At 42.3% G+C, this 26,102-nt stretch overlaps 1 protein-coding gene across 1 annotated transcript in view; it reads right to left on the reverse strand.

Annotated features, from left to right (window-relative positions):
* Positions 1–13,944: 13,944 nt before the first annotated feature.
* The window catches only part of znf385a (zinc finger protein 385A), an 82,602-nt gene continuing 70,444 nt past the window's right edge, over positions 13,945–26,102 (reverse strand). Inside the window, exons 5-8 of the mRNA XM_079740884.1 lie at positions 18,824–19,180; positions 15,582–15,766; positions 14,935–15,027; positions 13,945–14,378 (exon numbers count right to left, since the gene is read on the reverse strand). Of these exons, the coding sequence (XP_079597010.1) occupies positions 14,115–14,378; positions 14,935–15,027; positions 15,582–15,766; positions 18,824–19,180 (899 nt within the window). The 3' untranslated portion in view covers positions 13,945–14,114. The remainder of the gene's footprint in view (positions 14,379–14,934; positions 15,028–15,581; positions 15,767–18,823; positions 19,181–26,102) is intronic.

The following is a 26,102-nucleotide window of genomic DNA, read 5'->3' on the forward strand; positions in this document are numbered from 1 at the left end:
TTCCTTTTTCGTACACTTTCAGCTAGTAAATAATCATGTTTCACTTAGTAATTTTGTGGAACATATATGATTGCAAGATTACAAGTTCAATGTAATTGCATGGACAATGTAACAACATCTCTACTACAAGGAACATAGTAAGAACATGGTAATAATGTGGAGTCAAACAAGGCTTCCTTTTACAGAACAGCTTCAGCTTACCTCCTGAGTCAATTGTAAAAACATCTGCAAGAACATACCCAGTGTTTAAGAAGATGTACCAGGACAGTAGAAAACCTGGTACCTGGTAAGTATTGAATAGAATAAACCCATTATAAATGGCAATGAACCATAACTATTTAAGAAAAAATAGTATATAATTTAAATTGGGCTGGTACCAACATAAACCTTTCCCGTACAATATTAACTGGAATTGATGGGTAATGGAGGAGACGTTTCCAAGTATTTGTTGCCTAGTGTTTGAGGAAGTAAGCAATTCTAATTAAATCAATTATATATAGGCCAGATGAGATATTACCAACCTAAAACTCACATCACAACTACACTGTAGCTAGTTAAGGGGATGGGTAAATGTGGTGGTTCTTCTTAGTATTTCAGCTGCAGTTTTTCTGTATTTACATGCTTATTTACCCGTTGAAGGCTGTCAAAGGAAGGGTTATCAATGACTGGACTCAATTCAGATGAGAAAGTACATCTGAGCTCGGAGGCCGTGGGGTAAAGAGAGGTTAGCTATATAGAATATAGCTAGATGTGTATATGTGGGGTTATGAGAGGTCAGATATCATATAGAATATAAGTGTATAGACACATAGGTTGGACAGGAACCGTGTGACGGGGTGTGCGGGATGTGTAATGTGATGAAGATGTGTGAACATGGATGAGTACAGGAAACACACTTCTTAACAAGCTACGTCACCCTCCATCAGGAATACATTCCTGATGCAGATTGTATTCCTGGTGTTTTACAACTCCAAGAGAGATCCAGAATGTTTTGGAGATAAAACTCTTCACCGACTACTTTCTATTTTTTGCTTCTATCCAATCTGATGCTTTTCTGTGCTGTTTTTTTTTTTTTTACCACAAACCAATTCACAGAAAATAACCCATTCTGCTGCCCTTTTCATACTCTGTATTTTATGGCAGGGAGAGTTTGTTCCTGGTAGCAACCGCTTTGGCTGTTTATCACCCATCATCCAAGGGAGAAGGCTGTGTGCCCCTGATGGAGAACTGACATCAGAATCTTGTTTCCCACAGCAGCAATCAGTTCCCCCAGTTACCCTATTTGGTGCAGTGATGTAGTGCATACTGTTGTTTGTAATCGCCCTGATACAATGAATGCAATCAGACTTTTCATCTGTGTTCCATCCTCTTCACCACTCCCTCCACTTCAAAAATTTGAAATGTGACTATGACTATATGACAGAAAAAGCAGTGACAGAAATTTCAATAGGATTCTATTCCTAGTTTGATTTACTTTTGTCAATAATTGCAATTCCATGGATGCCATTTGTCTATAAATTGTATGTGATTGGAAATTAGGGGTATTCCAATCCATCGTCGCTGATTTTATAAAAAAAAAATCTATATTTGCTAGTTGTACTGTTAGATTGACCAAGGCTATATCAGTGAGATTATTATCAGTCTTAAGGTGACTCTACAGTTAGAATATTGACATAAACAAATAGATGTGTTCTGGGTTCATTATATATATACGGTTTGATGCAAGCTTGCTTTGCCAATCACTGTTAAATAAATCCATGGCAGTGTCAAATCCAATCATTTATGTTTGATTAAAAAAATGAGGGAAAGCTGGAAGACAGATTAGTTTGTAATGGCCTGAGTGTTTATATCCTACTTCAACAAACATCCACTCATAGGGCAACACCTTGTCTCCCCTCCTCCACATAAAGGTGTCATAGCTAGTTAGCATCAGAAAGCTAACTAGTGGAGATTAACAAGATTATGATAAAAGAGTATGAGGTGCTAACAAGCTACAGTGTTTCAATGCTCTCTTTGCTAGGTTATGCATGAGCAATAAACAGCATACTATCAGCATCCACATCAGATCTGTTAAATTGCCTGCAACCCGTCCTGACCCATGCTTCTTACAACTGTGTCCAACCAGTTACATCTGTGAAATGATGGGGACAGAGATGTTTTAGATATACTTTCCATTGGATAATTGGAAAACTAAAACCTTTATAATGTGTTGTATGCCATCAGATTGAATAAGAAAACACAATTTAAATTTGAATCTATTGACGTGTTATTTATATATATACACATATACTTCTGTGTGCTTTTATGTAAAGAAGCGAAAAGTGTAAAAGTGTAGCCATCAACAAAACCAATACAAATCATTTCAAATACAGAATATAACAAAGTTCATTACTAACATCTGAAAAGTTACAAAGCTGATCACCAATATCTGAAAGATTGCAAATTATCACTTATATCAGAAAGATGTCCCAGGGCCGGAAAAGCAAGTAGGAAGCCGACTGATACCGGACCATATAATTTCGTCCAAGTTCTTTTTAGTACCAATTATGGTCATCATTTCCTGGGGGAGCTCATTAGCTCCTTTGTTATGAATTGGCTTAGTTGGTCATTAGGGTTTGCACAAGATATTTGAAAGGTTTTTACATATGCATGATGTGATGAGTATTATAGTTATTGTTGTTTGATTTCTTCGGCTACGTTTGATTACTTTGGCTGCATTGCATTATAATTGTTGTATTATTTGTAGTATAATCTCCATTGGATTATGACATTATCGGTTGATAAACAATATTTGTGGTGGGATAAACCAATATTAAAGACAATAAACATGTTTCATCATAAACTACCCCTGGTTGTATTCTGTTTCAGTTTGTCTCTTTTCACGTGAGACCAAGTCAATAAACTCATTATTCATGGTATATTCACCCATCCTCTGGTCGTGTGTCCTTTGAGCAAAGACTGGATATTGCTTTCATAATTAGAGTGGTCAGTCAGTGATTCACTGAGACAGAATAAGGGAGGGTGTTTCTCTAGCTAGGACAATGCTAAACAACAGGCAGTGGGTGCAGCTTGTTAAAGTGAGCATGCCTTTCTAAAGAGATGGGAGAATTGTATCACACTGGTCAATGACTTTTTGTAATGACAGACTGGACTGACATGTAAAGAAATCAACTGTCCTTTTGGATTAAGCCTCACCAAGTAGTCAGCCAGGTCCATCAAGTTAGCAAAATAACAAGTCAGAATATGACAGCAATAAGGCTCGAGAAGAACATATGACCTTAGCTGGAAAGTAAATAGTATGTGTACTCTGTGGGGATACTACATGTACTCTGTGGGGATAGAACTTGTACTCTGTGGGGATAGTATATATACTATTTGTGCATAAGCCTTTGGTTTGGTTTGCTGTACTGCATTATCATAACCCTCCAATGTAAACCTAAATTTCATTGTGGTCGTTATTCATAAGACAAAGGTACTCCGCCGTGAGCTCTCCCATAGAGTTATGGACACACACAGACTAACACACACATACACACACACACACACACACACACACACACACACACACACACACACACACACACACACACACAAACACACTTACACACACATACACACACACACAGACACACACTTACACACGCACACACACACACATACACACACAAAGACACACCCACACACACACACACACACACACACACACACCCTAACAGGCCCAGGGCGTTTCTTCCTAAGTGACAAGTGCCATCCATAACAGGCAGGGGGGGGGGGGGGGGCTGATAAAGTGATTAGGTTCATAACACACAGAGTCCTGGTAAACACAGCTGGTACCATGTCTCTCACGCTAGACACCAGGGTAAATTGCTCTCCCAAAATTATAAATGGTGTTTGAGGGAAGGGATGTGGGTGTGGGCAGCCGGACGGAATTTTGGTTCTTATGATACACAATTGCAAGGACTCCATGCATACGACCATAGTCTTTGATGCAGCTCACTTGGTGCGTGTGTGTGTTTATTTGTGGGGGGAGTCTGTCTGCTTGGCCGATGATTGTGATAAATGTAAAGAATGTTCGGCTGATAAGACATGTAGAAAAAACCTAGATTATAAATGTTATTAAATTCACATGCATTAAAATGTGAGTGTCATCCATTATGTCCAATCTGCAAACCGAAACTTGACCCCTGTTTATGAAATAGTATTTTAGGTTATGATATCCATCCATTATTTAAACTGCCACATGACTAAATGGCCACTATTTGTTTTACTCACTTTACTTTTCTGTTGTCAATAAAATATTTTTTTACATCTGATCGATATCTGATATCAGATCCGATGATTTAATTAAATAAGAAAATGAAACTGCTACACATGAGCAAATCATAAAATAAATATTAAATAAATATGGAAGCATTTACCCCCAAAAATCTGATCTGATCTGATCTTAAATACATTGCACTTTCTAAAATGCTGATCTAATTACAAATTTCTTTGCATATGTTTTCTTTTACTTACCTATTATTTTATTTTATTGTATAACAATGTTTATATATGAAGCACTTTGAGTCTGCCTTGTGTTGAAAAGTGCTATATAAATAAAGTTGCCTTGCCTTGGCTTGCCTATATAGTATCTTTGTTTAGAATCCTATAGTACCCTATATATCCTTTAGTATCCTTGTTTAGTATCCTATAGTACCCTAAAGTATCCTATAGTACCCTATAGTATGTAAGGGATAATGTACAACAAGCCGGTCATATTGAAAATATTTTGAAATAAACCCCTACAGGGTGATGCAGGAGTCTTGAATTACCCTGATCACTCTTGTGTACACCCTGATCACACTAATGTACACCCTATTCACACTTATGTACACCCTGATCAGACTTATGTACACCCTGATCACACTAATGTACACCCTGATCAGACTTATGTACATCCTGATCACACTTATGAACACTCTGATCAGACTTATGTACACCCTGATCACACTAATGCACACCCTGATCAGACTTATGTACACCCTGATCCGACTTATGTACACCCTGATCAGACTTATGTACACCCTGATCAGACTTATGTACACCCTGATCACACTAATGTACACCCTGATCAGACTTATGTACACCCTGATCAGACTTATGTACACCCTGATCACGCTAATGTACACCCTCATCAGACTTATGTACACCCTGATCACGCTACACATGATCCTGCTCATTACACGGCTCATTACTAAATAAATCAAATATCAAAATTTAAAATATATTTCTATTTTACCAGAAGAAAATTGAGATTCGATTCCAAGTATCCATAGCAACTGTCTCATATTCATAAAAGCTGTCTGTTTTTACAAAAAGCACCATCTCGGAAGGCCCTTATTAACTAATCAGAGTCAAGTATTAAACAAAGTCTTCTTATAACCTTTTCTTGCATCCTATTGTATCCATATATACTATCCTATAGTCTCCTATACTATTGTTATAAGTATCTTATTGCATCCTTTAGTATCCGATGATGCTAAAGGATTAAGTTTAGGGTTACGCAAAAATAAGCAAAATCAAACGATTCTGAGATAAAAAAAATGGCTCAATGTGGAATTCCAACTCACAACAATGTGCAAGTCAAAAATAGTTTCATAAAACGAGTGGCAGACTCTGAAATACAATTCATAACGCCATAAAATCTAAATGAACCTAAACTTGAGGGTCCTATAGTATTCCTATAAAGTATCCTGTAGTCATACTCATCTTTTTATAGTATAATTTGGTATCATTTAGTATCCTTATATAGTATCCTGTAGTATCCTATAGTATCATATTGTATCATTATATAGCATCCTATAGTTTCCTATAGTACCATATAGTATCCTTAGTTTCCTATTGTATCCTTGAGTATCTTTTAGTATCCATATATAGCATCCTATAGTATCCTTTAGTATCCTCATAGTAGTTTTCTACAGTATTTCTATATGTATCATATCTTTATATAAGTATCGTATAGTATTCTTATATGTATCATATAGTATCCTTACATAGTATCCTATATCCTTATGTACTATCCTATAGTATACTTTATTATTCTATAATATGCTTATATATTATCCTATAGTATCCCATGATATCCTATTGTATATATAGCATCCTATATCATTTTTATATGATTCCTATAATATCCCATAGGGTCCTTATCCTTGAGTGAAGCGTAGGTTTGAGTCAGAATGTTGACCTGAGGCTCATCCTTTACTCGAGTGGAGGTTTGATACAGAATACTGTTTGACCGTGAAATGAGATGGATTCTGCTGATTGAAATGGAGGTTTCCGAGACGAGGAGGTGTACTGACACCTTCAGTCTCCTAGAGTGACACAGTGAGTTAGCCTTAGACACTGCAGTGCGTCACAACAGCCCAAAAGAAGGACTCTGAAACAATATCACTTGTTTACTGCCGTCAGTATGTCTCATCTAATTAAAAGAGGTGTTTTATCGTTCTCATTACATACCACTTACTCTCATATGCACACACACACACACACACACACACACACACACACACACACACACACACACACACACACACACATACCCGGACGCAAGCACGCTCACACATTCCTAGACCATACCCACCCAGCTCAAAATATGTCATCACCTTTAGACCCCCTGCTGGGTTGTGATGTTTGATGTTTCAATGTGGACTTAAAAGTGGATACATCTTTGAGTCAGGTTAAGGGTTAGGGTTCTGTGTTGTCACATCTACGTCTCAGAGCTATATCTCCTACATTACATGACGTATAATTTAATATCTTGTGTTGTGTCCTGTTATGGTGACGGCCTAAAAAAAACAAGAATCAACTAAACATGAGAGACATGTTAGACACTGTTTCCGAGCACAAACCTTTATCAATCGAAACAGCTGAGGCTACAAACGTCTTAGTACTGCGTTCATACTTCTGAAGTCTTTTTATTGTGCCTGCAGTTGTTTCATTCAATTCCCTCTAATGGCGTGACCGCATTAGACCGGCATGCTAGCACAAGCGCTGGCTAGCTGAGCACCCACGGACCACCCACTCCTGCAGACTACAATTCTGACGTTTGGCTCCGGATGCTGCCCGGCCAACACAGCCAAAACGCTGTCATCTCTGCTCGGCGAAAACTAAAGACATTATTACCATCAGGAAGGCAGAACAGATTGGTAGCCTGTCCCTGGAAGGCCAGAGGGTGAGTGTAGTAGACACACGCTGCAATGCTCCTATAGGCAGGTACGTACATAAATATTGCATGACTGTCCATGTGCGCTGGAATACGCCCCAGAGGAGCTTTATTGAATTGGAACTATGCAGTCATTTTGTAGTAATCTCTTTCTATTTCCCCGTAGAGATGAGAAGATATTAGTCATTGAAACGTCTTCTGTCATCACCCTGCTATGTGCTGAGGGAAAACAGGCTTGTTACAGTGTTCTGGTCCATTGAAAACATGGAGGGAAATACCTGTATTGACCTCTCCCAGGATCAGGGGTGGTCGGCATTGCAAAGATAACTCAGAATGGCAAGCCCTTCTACAGAGCTCACCAACAGCATATGTGCTGCTTGTACTGTTGGTTTAAATTATCCCATCTGTCCAAGGGTGTAGTTGCTCAGCTGGAGAAACACCAGCAAGGACTTTGGAATTAGGGAGCCCTGAGATGAAAAAACGAAAAACAACAGAACTTCATCTCCTCATGTGGCTACATGGTCACTTGAACTTTAAAGGTTCAGCTAACTCTCAAGGGAGACGGCAAACCCAACATAACAGCAGTGTTTAGAAAACCAATAGATGGCTCTCTGGAGGATCTGCTGTATAAGTGTTGGAGAATGGTCTTCACTTCAGAAGTGGTTTGCACACACTCACACACACACACACACACACACACACACACACACACACACACACACACGCACACACACACACACACACACACACACACACACACACACACACACACACACACACACACACACACACACACACACACACGCACACACACAGACACCACACTCCTCAGCTTGAAGAGATAAAAAGCATTTCCATTGTCTACTAATCCATCTTTTATTGGTTCACTAGCTCTAGATGGCTAGAAATCAATAAATAAATACATCACAAACAGATATTAATGTAGAGACATGACATATTGACCGTGTTTTCATTGCTAACAATATCCTCGGTTTCTGTTTATTCTCTGTCGCTCACTTTCCAACTGCTTCAAATGGTGCTGTTCAAGCACGCAGTGAACCGCTAATAGATCGGTTTATTCTAGCATTTTGTAAGTAACTTCACAAAGTTACAGTTCAGAAGACATAAAGAAGGAGTAACATAAAGCACCTGGTATTCTTGCAGTGTGCAATAGAGTGATCTTCAGTGCTCTAGCTTTATGGTGGTTACAAGGGTGTTATGTGTTACTTATTGGGTATTTTGGATGGTTGCTAGGGTGTTCTGTATAGCTACTAGTGTTCTGGATGGTTGCTAGGGTGTTCTGTATATTAACTAGTGTTCTGGACGGTTGCTAGGGTGTTCTGTATAGTAACTAGTGTTCTGGATGGTTGCTAGGGTGTTCTGTATGGTTACTAGTGTTCTGGATGGTTGCTAGGGTGTTCTTTACAGTGATTAGTGATCTGGGTGGTTGCTATGGTGTTCTTGGTTGGTGAAATAGGTGGTTGTCAGGGTGAACTGCATGGTTGCTAAGGTCTTCTGGGCGGTGGATAGGGTGTTCTATATGGTTTATATGTTGTTCTATATGGCTGCGTTGGTGGTCGAGGTAGTTTCTGGGATATAATGGATGGATTCAATGGTGTTTTGGGTGGTTGCTAGGCTGTTGCCAACTTGTTCTATAGGGTTTATAGGGTCTTATACAGGGTTGCTATTATGTGCAGATGATAGGGGTTGCTAGAGTGCCCAGGGTTGGTTTTTTTTGTTTTCTAGGCGTTTTTTAGGTGGTTTCTATGGTTTTCTGGGTGGTTGCTAGGTCTTCGGTAGCATATGGTGTTTAAGGATGTTTCAAGGGTTTTGTAGGGAAGTAAGTAAAGTAAAAATTAGCATGGAGTCTAGTCTGGGGGTTTGGGAACACAGTACTAATAGTTTATTGAGAGAAGTTCTTTATTTTTTTATTTTGAGATTTTCATGTGTTTGTATGTGGAGAATGTTTGAAGTTAGCTCTTATAAAAAAGTATTAATCCCATTGGTTAGAACATTGAGATGAGCATGACCGCAAGGAGCTCAACATGTCGATGCATAACATGTCTACAGGGTCTAAATACTGTGGACAAGGAGCTTTGTGTCAGGGGGTCATGACGATCTATCAATATCAGGGTTGTGTCTGTAATCATAACTACAGTATATTTAAGCCAGCTGCCAGCTCCTTTCTCCCTCTTAAGCTCGTCTTAATGAAAGACATTTATCAATGTTTTTCGGAGACTTCAGTATGTATGTATATATCAGTATATATTTAGGCTTATGTGTGCATGCATGTGTGTAAATATGCATGCAGGACCCGCCCCAGTGTTCAGGTAGTTCAATTAATAAAACGTCAGGTGCTGTCGATTTTCAACGTGAGTCCTTGTGGGTCCATCTTGCTTTGTAATCTCAAAACACCTTAAAAAAGTCTGAAGCACCAGAGGCAGTTTTCAATCGCCCCTCCATGGAAACAGTGTTTATATATATATATACATATATACATACATATATATATATATTCACAGTATATGCCCATGTAGGGCGGAGAGAAACAGGAACAGACACAATTGCTGTTGTGACAGTGGAAGTCATTCGACATACTGTCATGTGCAAACAGGATAGGATTGTGTAGTCAGTAATTGCTCTGGCCAATATCATATGGGTCATTATAAATGGATATATCATATGGGTCATCTTGTTTAACTGTCATTGAAGACCATGGTAATAAAATAATACAGCGTATACAAAGCAGTTATCTAGTCGACACAAAACATTTTGAACCCTTTCTGTCCTATATTGAAGGCATTCTGAATGGGTAGTATGTTTCATAAAGTGTAATATCAGACCTAAGAATTAGCTGTTTGATTGCTAAATACCAGAGGAAGAATATTTAGTTGCATTGGTTTTAATTCTGGTTGTTATATTGCATAGTGTATTACGAATGGAATAAAACATGTGTTATATATTCCTATTGGTTGTGAGAACAATGCTATAGTACACAACCTATGATTCCACAGTCATGATAGTACTTCCCTCTGCTGGTGGACATTAATATTGCATCATGACAAATTCTGATCGTACTTCGCATAGGGTTGGTACTATAAACAGTCTTGGCCTGCAGCCAAGATGTTGGACCCTTGAAATACATTAAAGACAGACTAATCTATCTAGACAGTAGTCTCCTCTGTGAGAATGTGACGCGTTCCAGCACAACACAACACATAGCACTCTTCATGGTTACACAAAGACTTTTCCCTTCATGTACAGAAGGACAGGAAGTTGACTGCTGGGCCCGGATCAAACAAGTTCAAAGCTTAAACAAGTCCTTTTCATACGTCGTGATTTCCATAGAAAGAAATGTTTTTTATAGTAGGACAATAATACAATAGAGATTTCAGTTGTTGATTTATTGACATTTATTTCCCCCCACCATGGTTTCCTCTTGATACCAATATAATTCACCACACATTTATTTTTATTTTTAAATTACATTTATAATATTTAACTCACATACATGTATTGGTTTATTTTCTTATTGCAATAGACAAGAGTAGCCAGGATGAGTCAGGTATTGCTACAGTTTGCCAACAAACTCTTTGTCAATTAAAAAAAATAAATTTATTGGCAAGACAGAATTACACCAAAGCCTCTCACCCTCTCTCCCCCTCGGCTCCGGGAGAGACTCAGGGATAAGGAATAAGGCTGATGAGGTGACCAGCCTACACACAACTAACAAGAAATACTTGCCCCGGAAAATAGGATTCTAACATTTGTTTCCCATACGTGAACAATGAGCATCAACTTGTCAGGGATGACATCAATATGAACATATCCATATAACATGAACAGATGTGTGTGGGGTTGCTAGGCCCGTACTTCAATGATCTACCAGAGACGGGATAGCAACACTTTAAACAGCCACGGAACCCAGGCTCTAACACAGTTATCAGTAAGGCTGATTCAGTCCGCAGTGATAGGCCTCTCCAAGTTCAGACTGCCTCTAACGCTCTCTCTGATTGGCTGATAAACACCTGCTCTATTGAATGCTTACAATACACACTGAACTGATAGAGAAAAATAAAAACAATGATGAAATAGTTCTGCCCCCCCCCCCCACACACACACACACAGATCCTCTCCCCTTCCCAGCCTCCCTCTCTTTCTCCATAAAAGCAGAATGGTGGAGGTGGAAATTAGGCCAGCTTGTAAAGTCATCTTTTTTTAACTATATTTTTCAAAAATAAAAAGAGAAAACAAACAATAACAACATTTTCCTTCTAATCTAAAAGAAGGGAATAACATATCCAGATGAGCACTTATTTACTTTATGATACCTGGTATCATACCCTGTTTCCAAAGCAGAGTTTCACCATAATGATGGGACCCTTTAATATGAAGGGTCCGTTCCTATACGCCTCTCTCTCTCTCTCTCTCTCTCTGGGTGTATACTATCTCCTCGGAAGAACAGAAACACAAAGTGAGTGTTAAACACAAGCATAGACAACATGTCACAACATGTTGTCTGTAACGCGTCACTGCGCTAGAAAAACAAAACCCTCTACACCCCCATCCCGCCTCGTTGCAACATCATGTTGATACTAGACTCTTAGAGAATAGAGCGCTTCTCAATGAAAGGGCACAGTGTGCATCTCTGACCGGAAGGATGACCTTCAATGTGCTCCATGCAGCTCGCTGTGTGGCCTGTCTCTCTGCTCCCAGTCCAGTCAGTCAGTCAGCCATCCATTCAGCCAATATTATTATGTTATTCTGCTTATCAAACCATACAATAATAAATATACATGATTAACTTTCTGTCATTTCATTTTGTTATTTTCCTGTGTCAAGTGCATTAAAGCTAACATTTTGAACCTAGAAAAATATTTTGTTCATTTCAGATGAGGTGTACAGTTTCTATATTTGTGATATAGTGATATAGTGATATTCTACATGATATGTCAGTGTGTGTTGCTTATATCCGCATGTCCTGAATTAATTCAACCCAACAAAGTAGAAAAGGGTGGAATCGTAGATCTAATTTATTACTAAATAAAGATAGAAGATATTAAATAGATAATGTATTTCATGGCTTTCAGTTATAAGACAGACGGTATCGTGAGCTAGCCCCGGGCTGTAGTTCAACCTCCCCTCCCTGTATAGCCTCTCTGGGCCGCCTGGTTAGCCCGTCATTCCCATTCATGATCATCACTTCCCAACAACCAAAACACCTCCAGCTTCCCCCCATACCTCCCTCTCCCTTTCTCTCTATGTCTTTCTCTCTCTCACTCTCTCTCTCCCTCTCTCTCTCTTGCCTCTCTGTTGGAAGCACAAAAAAAGAAAACCAAGACGAAGGGCAGATAGAAGCAGCTACCATACAGGTCTCTGTATGTTGATCTAAATGTACATTTAGTTGTTTTAAACAGCCTCTGGGCTCTTCCTGTTGTGTTAAACTGCCTCCGATATGATTGGCCCCTGGGGTTGTACACAATCCCACGGTGGATGCGCAGGAGGGCAGGCGAGGGCGTTGGTGGTGACATGGATTGACCTGACACTACCAGAGTTTGATGTGGGGGCGGGGAGGTGGCAAAGAGAGAGAGAGAGAGAGAGAGAGAGAGAGAGCAGAAGAGAGAGAGTGCGAGAGCCTCAGTGAGAGAGAGACAGAGACATGTATCCCTACCACAGGGTCATACTCTTCCTGCACTCCTATTACTTGACGCAATACTTCACACTTAAGTTTGGACGACAACAGGAGCACAGAGCCTTACAGTCACTCAGGTACAGTAGTATGTAGACAGTAAGACATGTATTAATGTTGCTGGTTCTGTTCCTCTATTCCCTGTCTCCTCTGATTCTAACGGGGCCTGACAGATGTGCCCTCCCAGCAGTCTCTTGTCGGTACAGTCTATTTCAAGACACAAATACGTGGGGCTTTTGTGTGTCTGTGTGTATGTGGTTTTGCTCGTGTGTGTTTGTGTGTGTCTGTCTGCGTCTCGCCTTGGGCCAATCCATCATCTGACCCTCGTCAGCACCACATCTCACCTTAGCCGGGAAATGACAGGGATGTGCTCCACCCCCGCTCCTCTCTCTCTACCTACGGCCCTACGTGACAGCCAGTGTCACGTTGCATCTAGACTAGACCTAGTGCCAAACAGCATGCTGACCCTGGGCACAGCGCGATGCAGCTCCAGCCTGCGGGCCGGCATAGTGTTAGTTTACAACTTGCGAGGATCGAAGGAAGCGCTAAATCCTAATAACACGTAACATTATCGTCTTAGCTGCTAGATGAGCTAGCGTCAGGAGAAACATTGAGATGTTAGAGCAAGGCAAGGGTGGTGGGGATAACAGCATCGCCCTATCGGCAGGCATCAGTGATTTTATCAATAGGTTGGGATATTTTTCTTTTTTGGTTGTGTTTATTTGTAGAAAGATTTGTGTACGCAAAGTGGGTTAATCTCCTCCTGTTGCGGTCGACCGCATCGCAAAGCAGCACTGCGAGGGAGGGAGGGGATATGATTGCAATTAATGCGTGATGACTAATCTCTCCTCCAGTCAGTCTCTATTCCTCTGTCCTCTGGAGGTCTCTGCAATGTGAGGGACAGCTTTCAGTAATAGAGCGGGGGGGGGGGATAGTTCCTTCTCCTCTTTTCCACCGATATGATGATACCTAGGGTGCCCACACAGTTTACTCCCACCCCAACCCCCCCACCCTTCCCCCACTGACACGCCCACCTCACCCTCCTCATCCACCAGACTTTGGGTGTACGTTTCTTCACAGTGTTCTTCAGGAGTGGCGGTCGTCTCCGATGGCCGTGTGGATGAGGAGCGGTTCAGGGAGCCGCGGTGAGGGTGGTGGTGGTTGTGGGTGGGGGTCAAGGGTTGTTGGTGGAGATGGAAGGCGGGGGGGGGGGGGGGGTTGTCAGTATGGCGAGAAGAGGATGGGCCCGTGCGCGGTGCGGATGGGGCCCGGGGCGGGCCTCAGAATGGCGTGGCTGAGGTGCGGGCCCTGCAGGAGGTGGTGGTGGTGCGGGTGGTGGTGCAGGTGGTGGTGGGGCGCGGCCGCACGCAGGGCCAGTGAGTTTGACGAGGCTGCTGCTGCCATCGCCGCGGCAACCGCCAAAGGGTTGGGCAGGAGCCCAGCCCCCAGAGCTTTGGTGAGATCCTTAGGGAAGGTCAGAGAAGACTAGAGGCCGCGAGAGAGAGAGGAGAGAGAGGGGATGAGAGAGGTAGAGAGAGAGTGTAGAGAGAGAGACACACACACAGAGAGACAGAGACCGAGAAAGAGGTAGAGAGAGAGGAGAGAGAGAGGTAGAGCGAGAGTGGAGAGAGAGAGACAGAGACAGAGAGAAAGGAAGAGAGAGAGTGTAGAGAGAGAGACACACACACAGAGATCGAGAGAGAGGTATAGAGAGAGAGGAGAGAGAGAGGAGAGAGAGAGGGGATGAGAGAGAGAGACAGAGAGAAGGAATAGTTATATATGAGGCGTGAAATAGAAGGAGATGGGTAGACACATGAGGGCAAATGTGGAGAAGAAAAAGGATAAAAGGATTAAGCCCAGAAGGTAAACAGTTCTAAGAGGAGAGGTGTTGGCCAAAAACTAAATCGATTTTGTGGGGGATTAAATAATGTAGACTTCAAAGTGTCGACCTGCTTCTTCCGTTCAAGATTAGCACTGATAATCTCAAGACAAAATAATATACAGTTGATAGGCAGGCTTTGTGGTTGGAATCAAAGGTTACCGTGAGGTCAGCTCCCCTGTGCTTCTTGTGTCGGCTGAGGAGAGGGTTAGGCTTGCCTGCCACACCGTCCCGGTGCCTACGACTTGATATGTGCTGCAGGTACAAGAGCCACAGGCAGGGGGAGGTGTCACACTGCAGCTCCAAACACAAGCAGAGCTTTTGTGAATGTGTCTTCGTCTTTTTGTGTTTGCATGTGTCTGCATGTGCATGCATGTATGAACGTGTGTACGATGGATGTATGCATGTATGCTTGTATTTATGTTTCTATGTATGTATGATAGCAGGGGCGTAGGAATGAGTTTAACATTGGGGGGGACACATATCGGAAACATGACAGATCCGGTATAATTTTTAGGTGGGACAAATGCGCCTGTCTCCGATATTGGAGGGGACACGTCCCCTCCGTCCCCCCCGGTTCCTACGCCCTTGTATGATAGTATGCATGATAGTATACATGTATTTAAGCTTGTATGTATGTATGTATGTATGTGAGATTCCCTACTCCCTTCTCCTAGAAATTCCCTACTCACTCCTCCTAGAGATTCCATACTCCCTCTTAGAGATTCATTACTCCCTCCTAGAGATTCCCTACTCCCTCCCAGAGATTCCCTACTCTCGCCTCCAAGAGATTTCCTACTCCCTCCTACCTGTTTGAGCTGTAGTTCAGAGTTGACCCGTACATTGCAGATCTCACAGTGGAAGGTGCGTTCCTGAGTGTTGGGGTCCAGCGCCCCCCCGCCCTGCTCTCCACTGGGCCTGGGGCCCAGGCGAGGATATGCTTTGATGGGGCCCAGGCCACTTCGTGCCTCCAGGATGGTTTTGTGTTTGGTTCCTACACACAAAAACACATACACACAGAGGCACACACAACACACACACACACACACACACACGCATACACACACACACACACACACACACACACACACACACACACACACACACACACACACACACACACACACAAACACACACACACAAACAAAAACAAGTACAATTATTATAAGTGATTTTTAAAGGATATATATACCTATATATCTATATCTATATATTTAGTGTATATCTATATATATATAACACCTGTATGTGCCATGTTGTTTCCATCTGTCAGAGATAAAGAATGGCCCAGACAGCATTCCTCCGGTGCAGGAGTAGCAACAGAAACACAACCTCTGGGTATGAGGGAGAGAACACTTTCTCCTCCTAACCAACACACATGTGTTGCATTCAAAACCCCTGTGCTTTGTGGTGTGTTGTGTATTGTATGTTGTCTTAAGCAAGGGACACTAGAATGTGGTAGTGAAGCATCTATGGATGGTTACTTGTCTCTTGAAGGGATATAATTAGAGACTTAGACTTGGCTTTATTGATCCTTTTGGGATGACTCCCTCAGGGAAATTGAATTGATCGAATGGTATGAAATGCCACCTTTGAACAGAATACAATACACTGACGAAGAACAGAGAACAAAAGTAAAAAAAAACATTAATGTTCCAAAGTCTGCATAGCATAGTTAAAAACACACAGGCTGATACATCCCAGTTATTTCCTACCGCCCTGTCCAGGCACCTGTGTGTGTGTGTGTGTGTGTGTGTGTGTGTGTGTGTGTGGGTGTGGGTGTGTGTGTGTGTGTGTGTTTGTGCGTGAGTCTGTCTGCAGGGTAGATGGAGGTCTTCAGCTCCCCTGGGAGTGAGGGGTCTAGGTTGATGCCTTTGTTCTATTCTGGGTTGATAACGTCGGCCTTGTGAGAATCTTTGTTGACTTAACTTAACTAGAGTCGCGAGCCAAACAAATCTCTAAGTCTTGAATGAACTTCATAAACATCCAATCCAGTCTCTCATCTAGTTTGTTTTCCATGTTCGTTTGGTGCCATGCAACATGGATCTTTCATAATTCCTGCCAATTAGGACACTGCAAACATGTACAGCTGTGTATAAATTATATATATATATATATATATAGAGAGAGAGAGAGAGAGAGAGAGAGAGATAGAGAGAGACAAATAAAAAAAAAATGAATAGAGAGCGAGAGAGATTACTTCCAGATCCTGTTCTATGCTGAACTGACTTGATCTGCCATTGGACTGAACCCCAACACAAAAAAACTATATATATATATATTTCTATACACAAATAATACAAGCTCTGGTTTGAATCTGTGCGTTGGTACTAATGCAATTCAGTGCAAACCCTAAATTGCCGATTCGTTCAAATGAATCGGCAACTGTCTGTTTATTATTGTTCGTCGCACCATTAATAACTTTCTTCCGTGTATGTGTAAGTGAGTGCATGTGTGCATCTGCAAGTGTGTGTCTGTATTTTTGCACTACAAAGGCCTCTCAGCATAACTTGAACTGTTATGATGTCAACCATTACATGCTGATCAGTTCATCTTACTGGTCTTTGGACAACCCCTCCCTGACTGCATGCTCTCTGCAGACACTAGTATTAATACATCCCTATCATTAATACATCCCTGGCCACAAGTAAAAACACTTGCATAAATCAATAGCGGTTACACATCACTAGCATTAATTGATGCATTTATTAATGCTAGTGATGGGTTAATACATGGGGTGTTGATGCATATATTAATGCTAGTGATGGGTTAATGCATGGGGGGTTGATGCATTTATTAATGCTAGTGATGGGTTAATACATGGGGGGTTGGTGCCTTTATTAATGCTAGTGCTGGGTTAATACATGGGGGGTTGGTGCCTTTATTAATGCTAGTGATGGGTTAATACATGGGGGGTTGGTGCCTTTATTAATGCTAGTGCTGGGTTAATACATGGGGGGTTTGTGCCTTTATTAATGCTAGTGATGGGTTAATACATGGGGGGGTTGGTGCCTTTATTAATGCTAGTGATGGGTTAATACATGGGGGGTTGGTGCCTTTATTAATGCTAGTGCTGGGTTAATACATGGGGGGTTGGCGTGCGGGCAGCAGTCTCAGCATTCAAGGGCCAGCTGCGACGGCTGAGGGAGACTTGACAGAGACAGCCTAGCAGAGGTTGTGCTTAGCCTAGGCCTCACACAGATCCCCTATCTGCTGCTCTCAAACAGATCCCCTATCTGCTGCTTCAGCCTCATCCACATGAGGGTCGCTCCCTATCTTGAAGCATCAATGAATGCAGCTTCTCTATCTCATCTTTTCTCCCCTGACAAATCACTGACATTCCGAAGGAAAATGGTCACAGCATCCATGTGTTGTTTGTTTCTCAAGAAGGAGTTGTGTTGGCATGTTATGCCGCATGTCCACTGAACCATGCGGTATGTTGCGGTATGGTCAGTTGCGGTTAGGTGCGGCTTGGAGCGGGGAAGCTAGGTTACAGTTCGCGTTTCCACTGCGACAGTACCCTTATGGTAGGGGGGGTTAAAGCCGGATGGCGATAGCCGCGGCAGCTACGTAAGCATTGTGACATCATAGCAGCCCAACACAGTGTAGCCTGGTAATACATACAATCAAAAAAGAAGAACACAACCCATTAAACAAAGAGCAACAATGGAGGACGTCCAAGAAGGACGGCAAACCTTTGCGCAACATTTTCTTCAATAAACAAATCTTTCGCCGTTGTCCTAAAATACCTTGCGTTAACGTGTTTTTGTTTTTTTTATCCCCCTGTCGCACTCAAGTGACGATTCTGTCTACCAATCAACGGACGGCGTGTGTACCACCTTTTCGGCACCCTTTCAGACCGCTTGTTATTCAACGGAGGAGTACGGAAAAATAGGTACGGCTTCGTGCCGGACCCTGCTCAACTTTTGGCGGTGGAAACGCGAAGCATCCCGCACCTCAGCGCACCAAACCGTAATGCAGATCTTGGTGGAAACGCGCCATTAGTAAAACTGTCCCCTTTTAGCATTAGCCCAGCATAGAGTGTGTGTACCTTTATTATGCGCCTCCAGCTGGGACAGGGAGTTGACGGCGACCTTGCACAGCGCGCAGTATAGCAGCTTCTTGGCCTTGTCCTCCTCGGTGTCCGGGCTGCTGGAGGCCGGGATAGAGGCGGCGGCCCCCAGGGACCCCGACCCGGTCCCCTGCTCAGGAACCCCACCGCCGCTGGTGCTGATGCTGATGCATCCCGGGGAGGAGGGGGACTGGGGTACTAGGGGTGGTAGGGGGGTGTGTAGCAGAGGGCACAGGGCGGTGATGGGGGAGTCCATGGGGGGGGTGGGGGGAGTGTTGAGTGGAGGGAGGGGCCCGGGAGCCAGGAGGTCTAATGGTGCCAGGGGTCCCAACTCATCTGTGAAGAAGGAAGGGGAGAAGGAAAGTATGTCACATATTGCAAAACGTCTTAAAATACATCAGAGGCTGTGGTTTTCAGAAAACAGACAGCAGACATCTCACAGAAAGTGCTGGATCATCATCTTCATGCTTCTTCCAAGACTGTCACCTTTAATGAATACAATTCATTTCTGTTTCTACTTAACATTTCAAAGAAGCCCTTCCAAAGTGAAGGCCACTGCCTGCTGAGATCCCACACACCCACTGGACGGGCTTGCACAAGGAAGTGATTTCTACTCCCAATACTCATTCAGTCAATCCAAGTTCCTGTTTATTGCTCTTTCCCCAGGGTATTAGGGGGTCACAGAGGGTGTTTGTATACCACAAACATGTTTGTGGTATTCAAACCCCCCCTGTTCTGGCTTTCTTTCGAAAAGGTCATTGGAAAGACATGTTAAAAAATTGAATGACCATTTCATTCCACACCTGTTCTTCTTGGCCGGCTGTTGGAGCAAAATGGCCCTTGGCAAAGAAGAAGGCCACGGGACACATGAACTGTCAGTTCTAGTCTTCTCATTATTTTTTACTCTAATCTCTCTTTAATGTCAATTTGAATCTGTACATTATATTGTGGATATGTTATGGATATTGAAGTGCATGCTTCATACGGACACATGTTTCTGGTCAGAGCCTCCTCTATGCAACGCCTTTGGTATTCACCAAGCAGTGGGTGTTGGCAGTACTAAGACCACCCCTAAATATGGCTGGGGTATAATTCCGATCTCTTCAGGGCCATAATGGACCTTGCCCCACTAACCAACCCCTCCCCTTCTCCTCCCCCCATTCGCCCCCCACTACCCCTCCCCCCTGCTTCCACAGGATGAGGGGCCACACGAGGGGAAACCCCCCGTCTGAGATGGACAACAGTGGAATATTCCCTGGGAATTAAACTAATGTTGTCTTTAACCGCTCAATTTCCTACGCCCAAACACACTTTGTTGTTTTTGCTACATGACCCTAGCCATTAATTCCTCCACCTTATTTTATGCACTTTTGGTTGGCTTGGGGAACCGGGCGGTGATGACACATCATTGCTCATAAAGTGGATTTAGGGAGATATTCTCCTGGTGGCTCCCCTGCATGAGCTCTGAGGAAGATGTCATCATGACTGCTTTCCAAAACTTATGCTGTCCATCTTTATTTCCATAATGGAAGTGAAAAATTGGTTTGATTAGTTGAAGATCTAAATATATTTGCTTCCTTCATTTAAAATCTCATGAGTAGATGGGGTTTATGTGTTGATTTAGTAGTAGGCCTACGCTGCAAGTAGGCCTACAGGGCAAGTGTAACGGATGAGAAGTTTGACCACTAACCCCACCCAAGACAATCCCATATTACGGTGGAGGTTTGCGCCAGATGACTTCAAAGTAATTCACCCCCCCTTGACACCTTTTTATGTGTCCACAGGCAATGACACCCACACGCAAGTTCACACAAACACACACACACGCACGCATGCACACAAACGCACATGCACCCAACGCAGACATACACACAAAAACGGCCACAAGCACACGCACACACACCAACACACACCAACACACACATACACACGTACACGCACACAAACACAGGCATACACACAAACATGCAGAAACGGACACACACACACACACACACACACACACACACACACACACACACACACCATGCAGAGCTTAGAACACTGTGACATGTGGTTCTTGTTAAGCTGAAGTAGAGAGGGGATAGGGCTGGTGGGCCAAACCTTACAGGGAGTTTCATGAAGATTACAAACCTCACATCAATAACTCCTGCTGGCCCTCCCTCACTCCCTTAGAACAACTTAGTTTCAGGCTAGGCAAGTTTAGCTTCATAGCATGTGCTGCAACTCCAGTAATCCAGCACCTTAAACTATAAACCCAGATAGTGCAGTGAGCAGTAGATTGTTACTCTATGCCCCCTGAATTAACTAGTTAAATAAAAATGTTGTTTTCTCACAGCTGATAAGTCAAACTAACTAGAACTCCTCTCACTAGCTTCCTACTATTAATAGCTAACTCCTCCTCTGCCCTGAGAATTAATTTTATTAAGCGTTTTTTTTTATCTGCTGCACAAGTTATATCCTGTGGATTCAATCCAACACTAACCAGGAAGTGAAGAGACGCTGCTCCCTCCAGCAGGCCTCACAGTCAGCCATTGAGATGAATAATTGACTTAGAGATGTCAGACAGACGAGATGACCTTCTCCAGATGAGTTACAGAAGGGCTAGGGACATGTTTGTATCGGCATAGTTCAAAGTATAATATAAAATCTGTAGTCTTCAGTGGAAATTGGTTGTTGTCACAAGTTTATATTAATAATTGTATCAGAGATTTCACATAAGCCATAATAACAGCTATGATACAGAAAATTCCAGGTGCCCATGCCTTTAGGGTTTGGAAACAGAGCCAAGATTGTCATTACTGGTCCTGTGTGTAAAGGAACAGGCTATGATTCATGAGTGTTGTTATCAACAAACTAACTTGTATTCTCAGTCAGCTATGGCGTAGCCCACGGTACCTCCATGGGCATTGGGCAGGTATACTGGTGACTCCCTCTCCCTCTCTGTTAGATCCTCTTTAATCTATTCCTCAATCATTCAGGAGCGGAGAAACCTGACAATGGTCCGACCAGTGCCTCATCCATAATGGATCGAGGTGTGTTTTGGCCCAGGCTGGCCTGTCCTCACCCTGGAACCCACATGCGTAAGCACAAACTTAGGCATGCTTATGCACGCATTTGAGCTGCAAAATGTTATTTCTCTGTAAAGGAAGGACAGTTAATAGATAATGTTAGATGCCTACATGATAAGCAGGATTGTTTTCCTCAAATGTGTTCTTCCTAAACCATTTTAGCACAGAAAACAAAAATAGAGAGCAATAGATCAGCATTGTTCTCTCTGTGCATTCCTCAAAGAGTCAGGCAATCCTACCCCAAACAATTACAATTAGGGCATTTAGCAGACGCTTTTATCCAAAGCTTCTTACATCGGTTAATACACACATTGACACACCGACGGCAGAGTCAACCATGCAAGGTGACAGCCAGCTCGTCAGGAGCAGTTAGGGTTAAGTGTCTTGCTCAGGGACACATCAAGAATCAGCTTGGAGGAGCTGGGGATCGAACTAGCGACCTTTCGGTTACAAGGCACCTGCTCTACCTCCTGAGCTAAGCCGACCGTAAACATAAAAGCAATGTCTCTAATTGACCTTGGCAGAGGAGTGTGTTTGTATGTGTGTGTTTGCACAGGAGTGCTATATCAGGGTGGTTTAAACTGGGCCCCGTCATTAGAGAGGGTGTACCAGATGAGTTCACGGAATGGTTGAGGGGAGGGGAGAAGAGCGGAGAGGAGAGGAGAGAGGAGAGGAGAGGAGAGGAGAGGAGAGGAGAGGAGAGGAGAGGAGAGGAGTGGAGGCGAGGGGAGGGAGGGAAGAGGAAGGGATGGGGAGTTGAGAGGAGGAAGGGAAAGGAGAGGAAAGGAGAGAAAAAGAGAGGAGAGGAGATGAGAGGAGAGAAGAAGAGGGAAGAGGAGAGGAGGGGAGAGGAGGGGAGGGGAGGGGAGAGGATGGAAGAGGAGAGGATTGGAGCGGAGAGGAGTGGATGGGAGAAGAGGGAGGGGAGGGGAGGGGAGAGGAGGGAGGGGAGGTGAGGGAGGGAAGGCGATGGAGGGAGTCTGAATCTCTGTCCAAGTAAATAGCTGCCTTCCTTTTTACCGCTTGCTGCCAGATCGCCACAATGCCAGACCGCCAGGCCAACTCCTCCAAAGCCGAAGACCCACTTCTAGAAGGAGGGACCATTACACTCCTCCTCTCCGCCCTCTCCGCCCTCTCCGCACTCTCCGCCCTCTCCGCCCTCTCCGCCCTCTCCAACCTCTCCACCCTCTCTAGTCCGATTCCCCATGTGCAGGACTTCGGGTCATTCCCCATGTGCAGGACTTCGTGCAGGACTTCAATGCATGTTGTGAAACACACAGCATGCATTCTCTCTCAGTTGGCTCTCCGTCATTAATACTTTCCTGCATATGTTTCACAGATGAGTCAATGAGTTAATGTTGCTCAGAACCAGCATACCAACTACCAGATGAGTCAATGTTGCTCCAATCCACCATACCAACTACTAGATGAGTCAATGTTGCTCAGAACCACCATACCAACTACTAGATGAGTCGATGTTGCTCCAAACCATCATACCAACTAATAGATAGGTCGATGTTGCTCCAAACCACCGTACCAACTACCAGATTTGTCAGTGTTGCTCAGAACCACCACACAAACTACCAGATGAGACAAAGAGTCGATGATACCTGAAAGCTAATTAATTCTACACTGGTTAGATATAACATTCTCAAAGTAAGGAACAACAAACAGAATATAAATTGTTGTGGAATATATATATATATATATATATCATATACATCTATTACAAAGCTTTGTTGAGTACTCGATTGCTGTTGAATATGTTTTTTGTAGAAGCAAACACATTTTCTAAACACAGTAAATAGTCCTGTAATAACTGTGTCATTTACCCTGTATGGGTCCTGTATCACCCTCTAGGGGTATATTAATCCTAAGAGTTTATACATATGCTAGAACTGTATTACCATATTGGTAACACTTAATTTGAAGGTGTATACATAAGACTGTCATAACACTGTAATAAACATGACATGACACCTGTCATGAACATTACGAATAGTTATGACTGTTGTCATAAAGTGTCATTCGGTCAATTATGTCACGTTTAATGCAACATTGACATTGTATGAGATGTCTTTGTTATGACAACCTGACATAAGTTGAGACAAAATAACTTGTCGATGTCTTTGTTATGACAACCTGACATAAGCTGAGACAAAATAACTTGTCGATGTCTTTGTTATGACAACCTGACATAAGATGAGACAAAATAACTTGTCGATGTCTTTGTTATGACAATCTGACATTAACGAAGACAAAATACCTTGTCGATGTCTTGGTTATGTCGACTTGACATTAACCAATAACATTACCTGTCATAAACATGTCATAGTAGGCTTAATAATCAAATGTAAAGGAACTATTTCAATTTATGTAAGATTACATTAAACTGTCATATGCGGAAGGTTTTGACATTGACTGTCATGAGACCTTTATTATACTGTCATGAATGATTCTGTTTGCCTCAAGTAAAGTGAAACAATTTGGACATTTCAATAACATGTCATGAAGCGTTATTACACTGTCTAATGCGTTTACAACAGGCTCATGAATGATTCTGTTGGCCTCAAGTAAAGTGAAACAATTTGGACATTTCAATAATATGTCATGAAGCGTTATTACACTGTCTAATGCCTTTACAACAGGCTCATGAATGATTCTGTTGGCCTCAAGTAAAGTGAAACAATTTGGACATTTCAATAATATGTCATTAAAAGTTACTACACTGGCTAATTTTCACATTGACTGTCATGAGACGTTTATTATACTGTCATGAATTATTCCCTTTACTTCAAAGTGAAACAATTTGGAAAATGTTATTGATATTGTTATTAAGTGTTATAAATGTTATTACACTTAATTACACACACAACAGTGTGCAGCAGTCACAACTTCATAAATGTAACATGAAGCATTTGGGTATTACATGAGGAAAATACCTAAACAAAAGCAATATAAGTATAAGTCTCTTTTTACAATATAAGTCTCTTTTATTTACATTAAGACACAAAACAAAAAATGTATACAGTTGTGGCCAAAATGAAATAAGAACCACTTAAAAAAAAAGCACTTTCCAGTCCTTAAATGAACAAGTACGAGAACAAAACATTTGCATTAAAATAAATAATATTTTAAATGGCTGCTCAAAATAGATTAAAATCCAACCATAAACACCAGATGTTTTGTTGAGGGGATTGTGAGGAGCTATTCACTGATTTGAACAAACTTTCAGTGTTGCTCATCCTCCTTTGAACCTAGAACCCATGCCCCTTTGAACCTAAGTATATTTGTACATTATCGGAAGGAGCTTGCCCTTTTTTTTGTTTTCAGTTATGACCTCTGCCATATCCTTTGTAATAGCATTCCTGCAGCGCTCTGCGAAGTCGGCTATCTTATCATCGTGCTCTCTATTGAGCTCTTTGAAACGATCCGGGAAGGTGAGGAACAGCTCTGCAATCACAGCAGTCCTGGCAATTGTGTTCCAGTCTACCTTCAGCTTTTCAAAAACCTTCTTGATCGAGCCATATTGCGAGAATCTTTTCATTGCCTTTTCATACCGCCGAATGACTCCGTCTGTTGTGGTCACTTAACAAGAAAAAAACAAAAACAAAACATTTTTGTCAGGATCCATTTTCAGGCATGCATTGTTGAGTTGCACCCTATCATGTAGGTAATATAAGTAGATAAGAAAGGATTCTACTTTGCTCCTGGTACATTGTTCATCCCCCTTTCAGGCTGGTTATATTAGATTTAGCTCCTTTTCTATATGCCCGTGACTAGCAATGGTGCCATTGCCAGCCTGGAAGTACCAGCGCAGAAAAGTAGTGTCCTTTCTTAACTGCCTCAGAGGCTTTACCTAACATAACCAGCCAGGATGGAGGATGCAGATTGAACCACTAAGGTAAGTAGAAGCCTTCATCTTCCTTCACCTTCATCAAACATTTTGGAGGCTAGTTACACTGCCCGGCCAAAAAGAAAGTCACCACCTGGATTTTACTAAGCAAATCGGAAAGAGCCTTCCATCAGTCAAAAACTGCAGTGCTATGTTTCAGTTGGCAACAAGTTATTTAACCCTAACTGATGCAGTGAATAGCTTCTTATTTCTTAAACAACCATGTCAGAAGACATATGCTGTGGTTGTGGAAAATATGTCATTGTTTCAGAACTGTTAAATTATTGGCCTG

Source organism: Pollachius pollachius (assembly GCF_949987615.1).
Source record: "Pollachius pollachius genome assembly, chromosome: 8".
NCBI classification, from domain to species: Eukaryota; Metazoa; Chordata; class Actinopteri; order Gadiformes; family Gadidae; genus Pollachius; species Pollachius pollachius.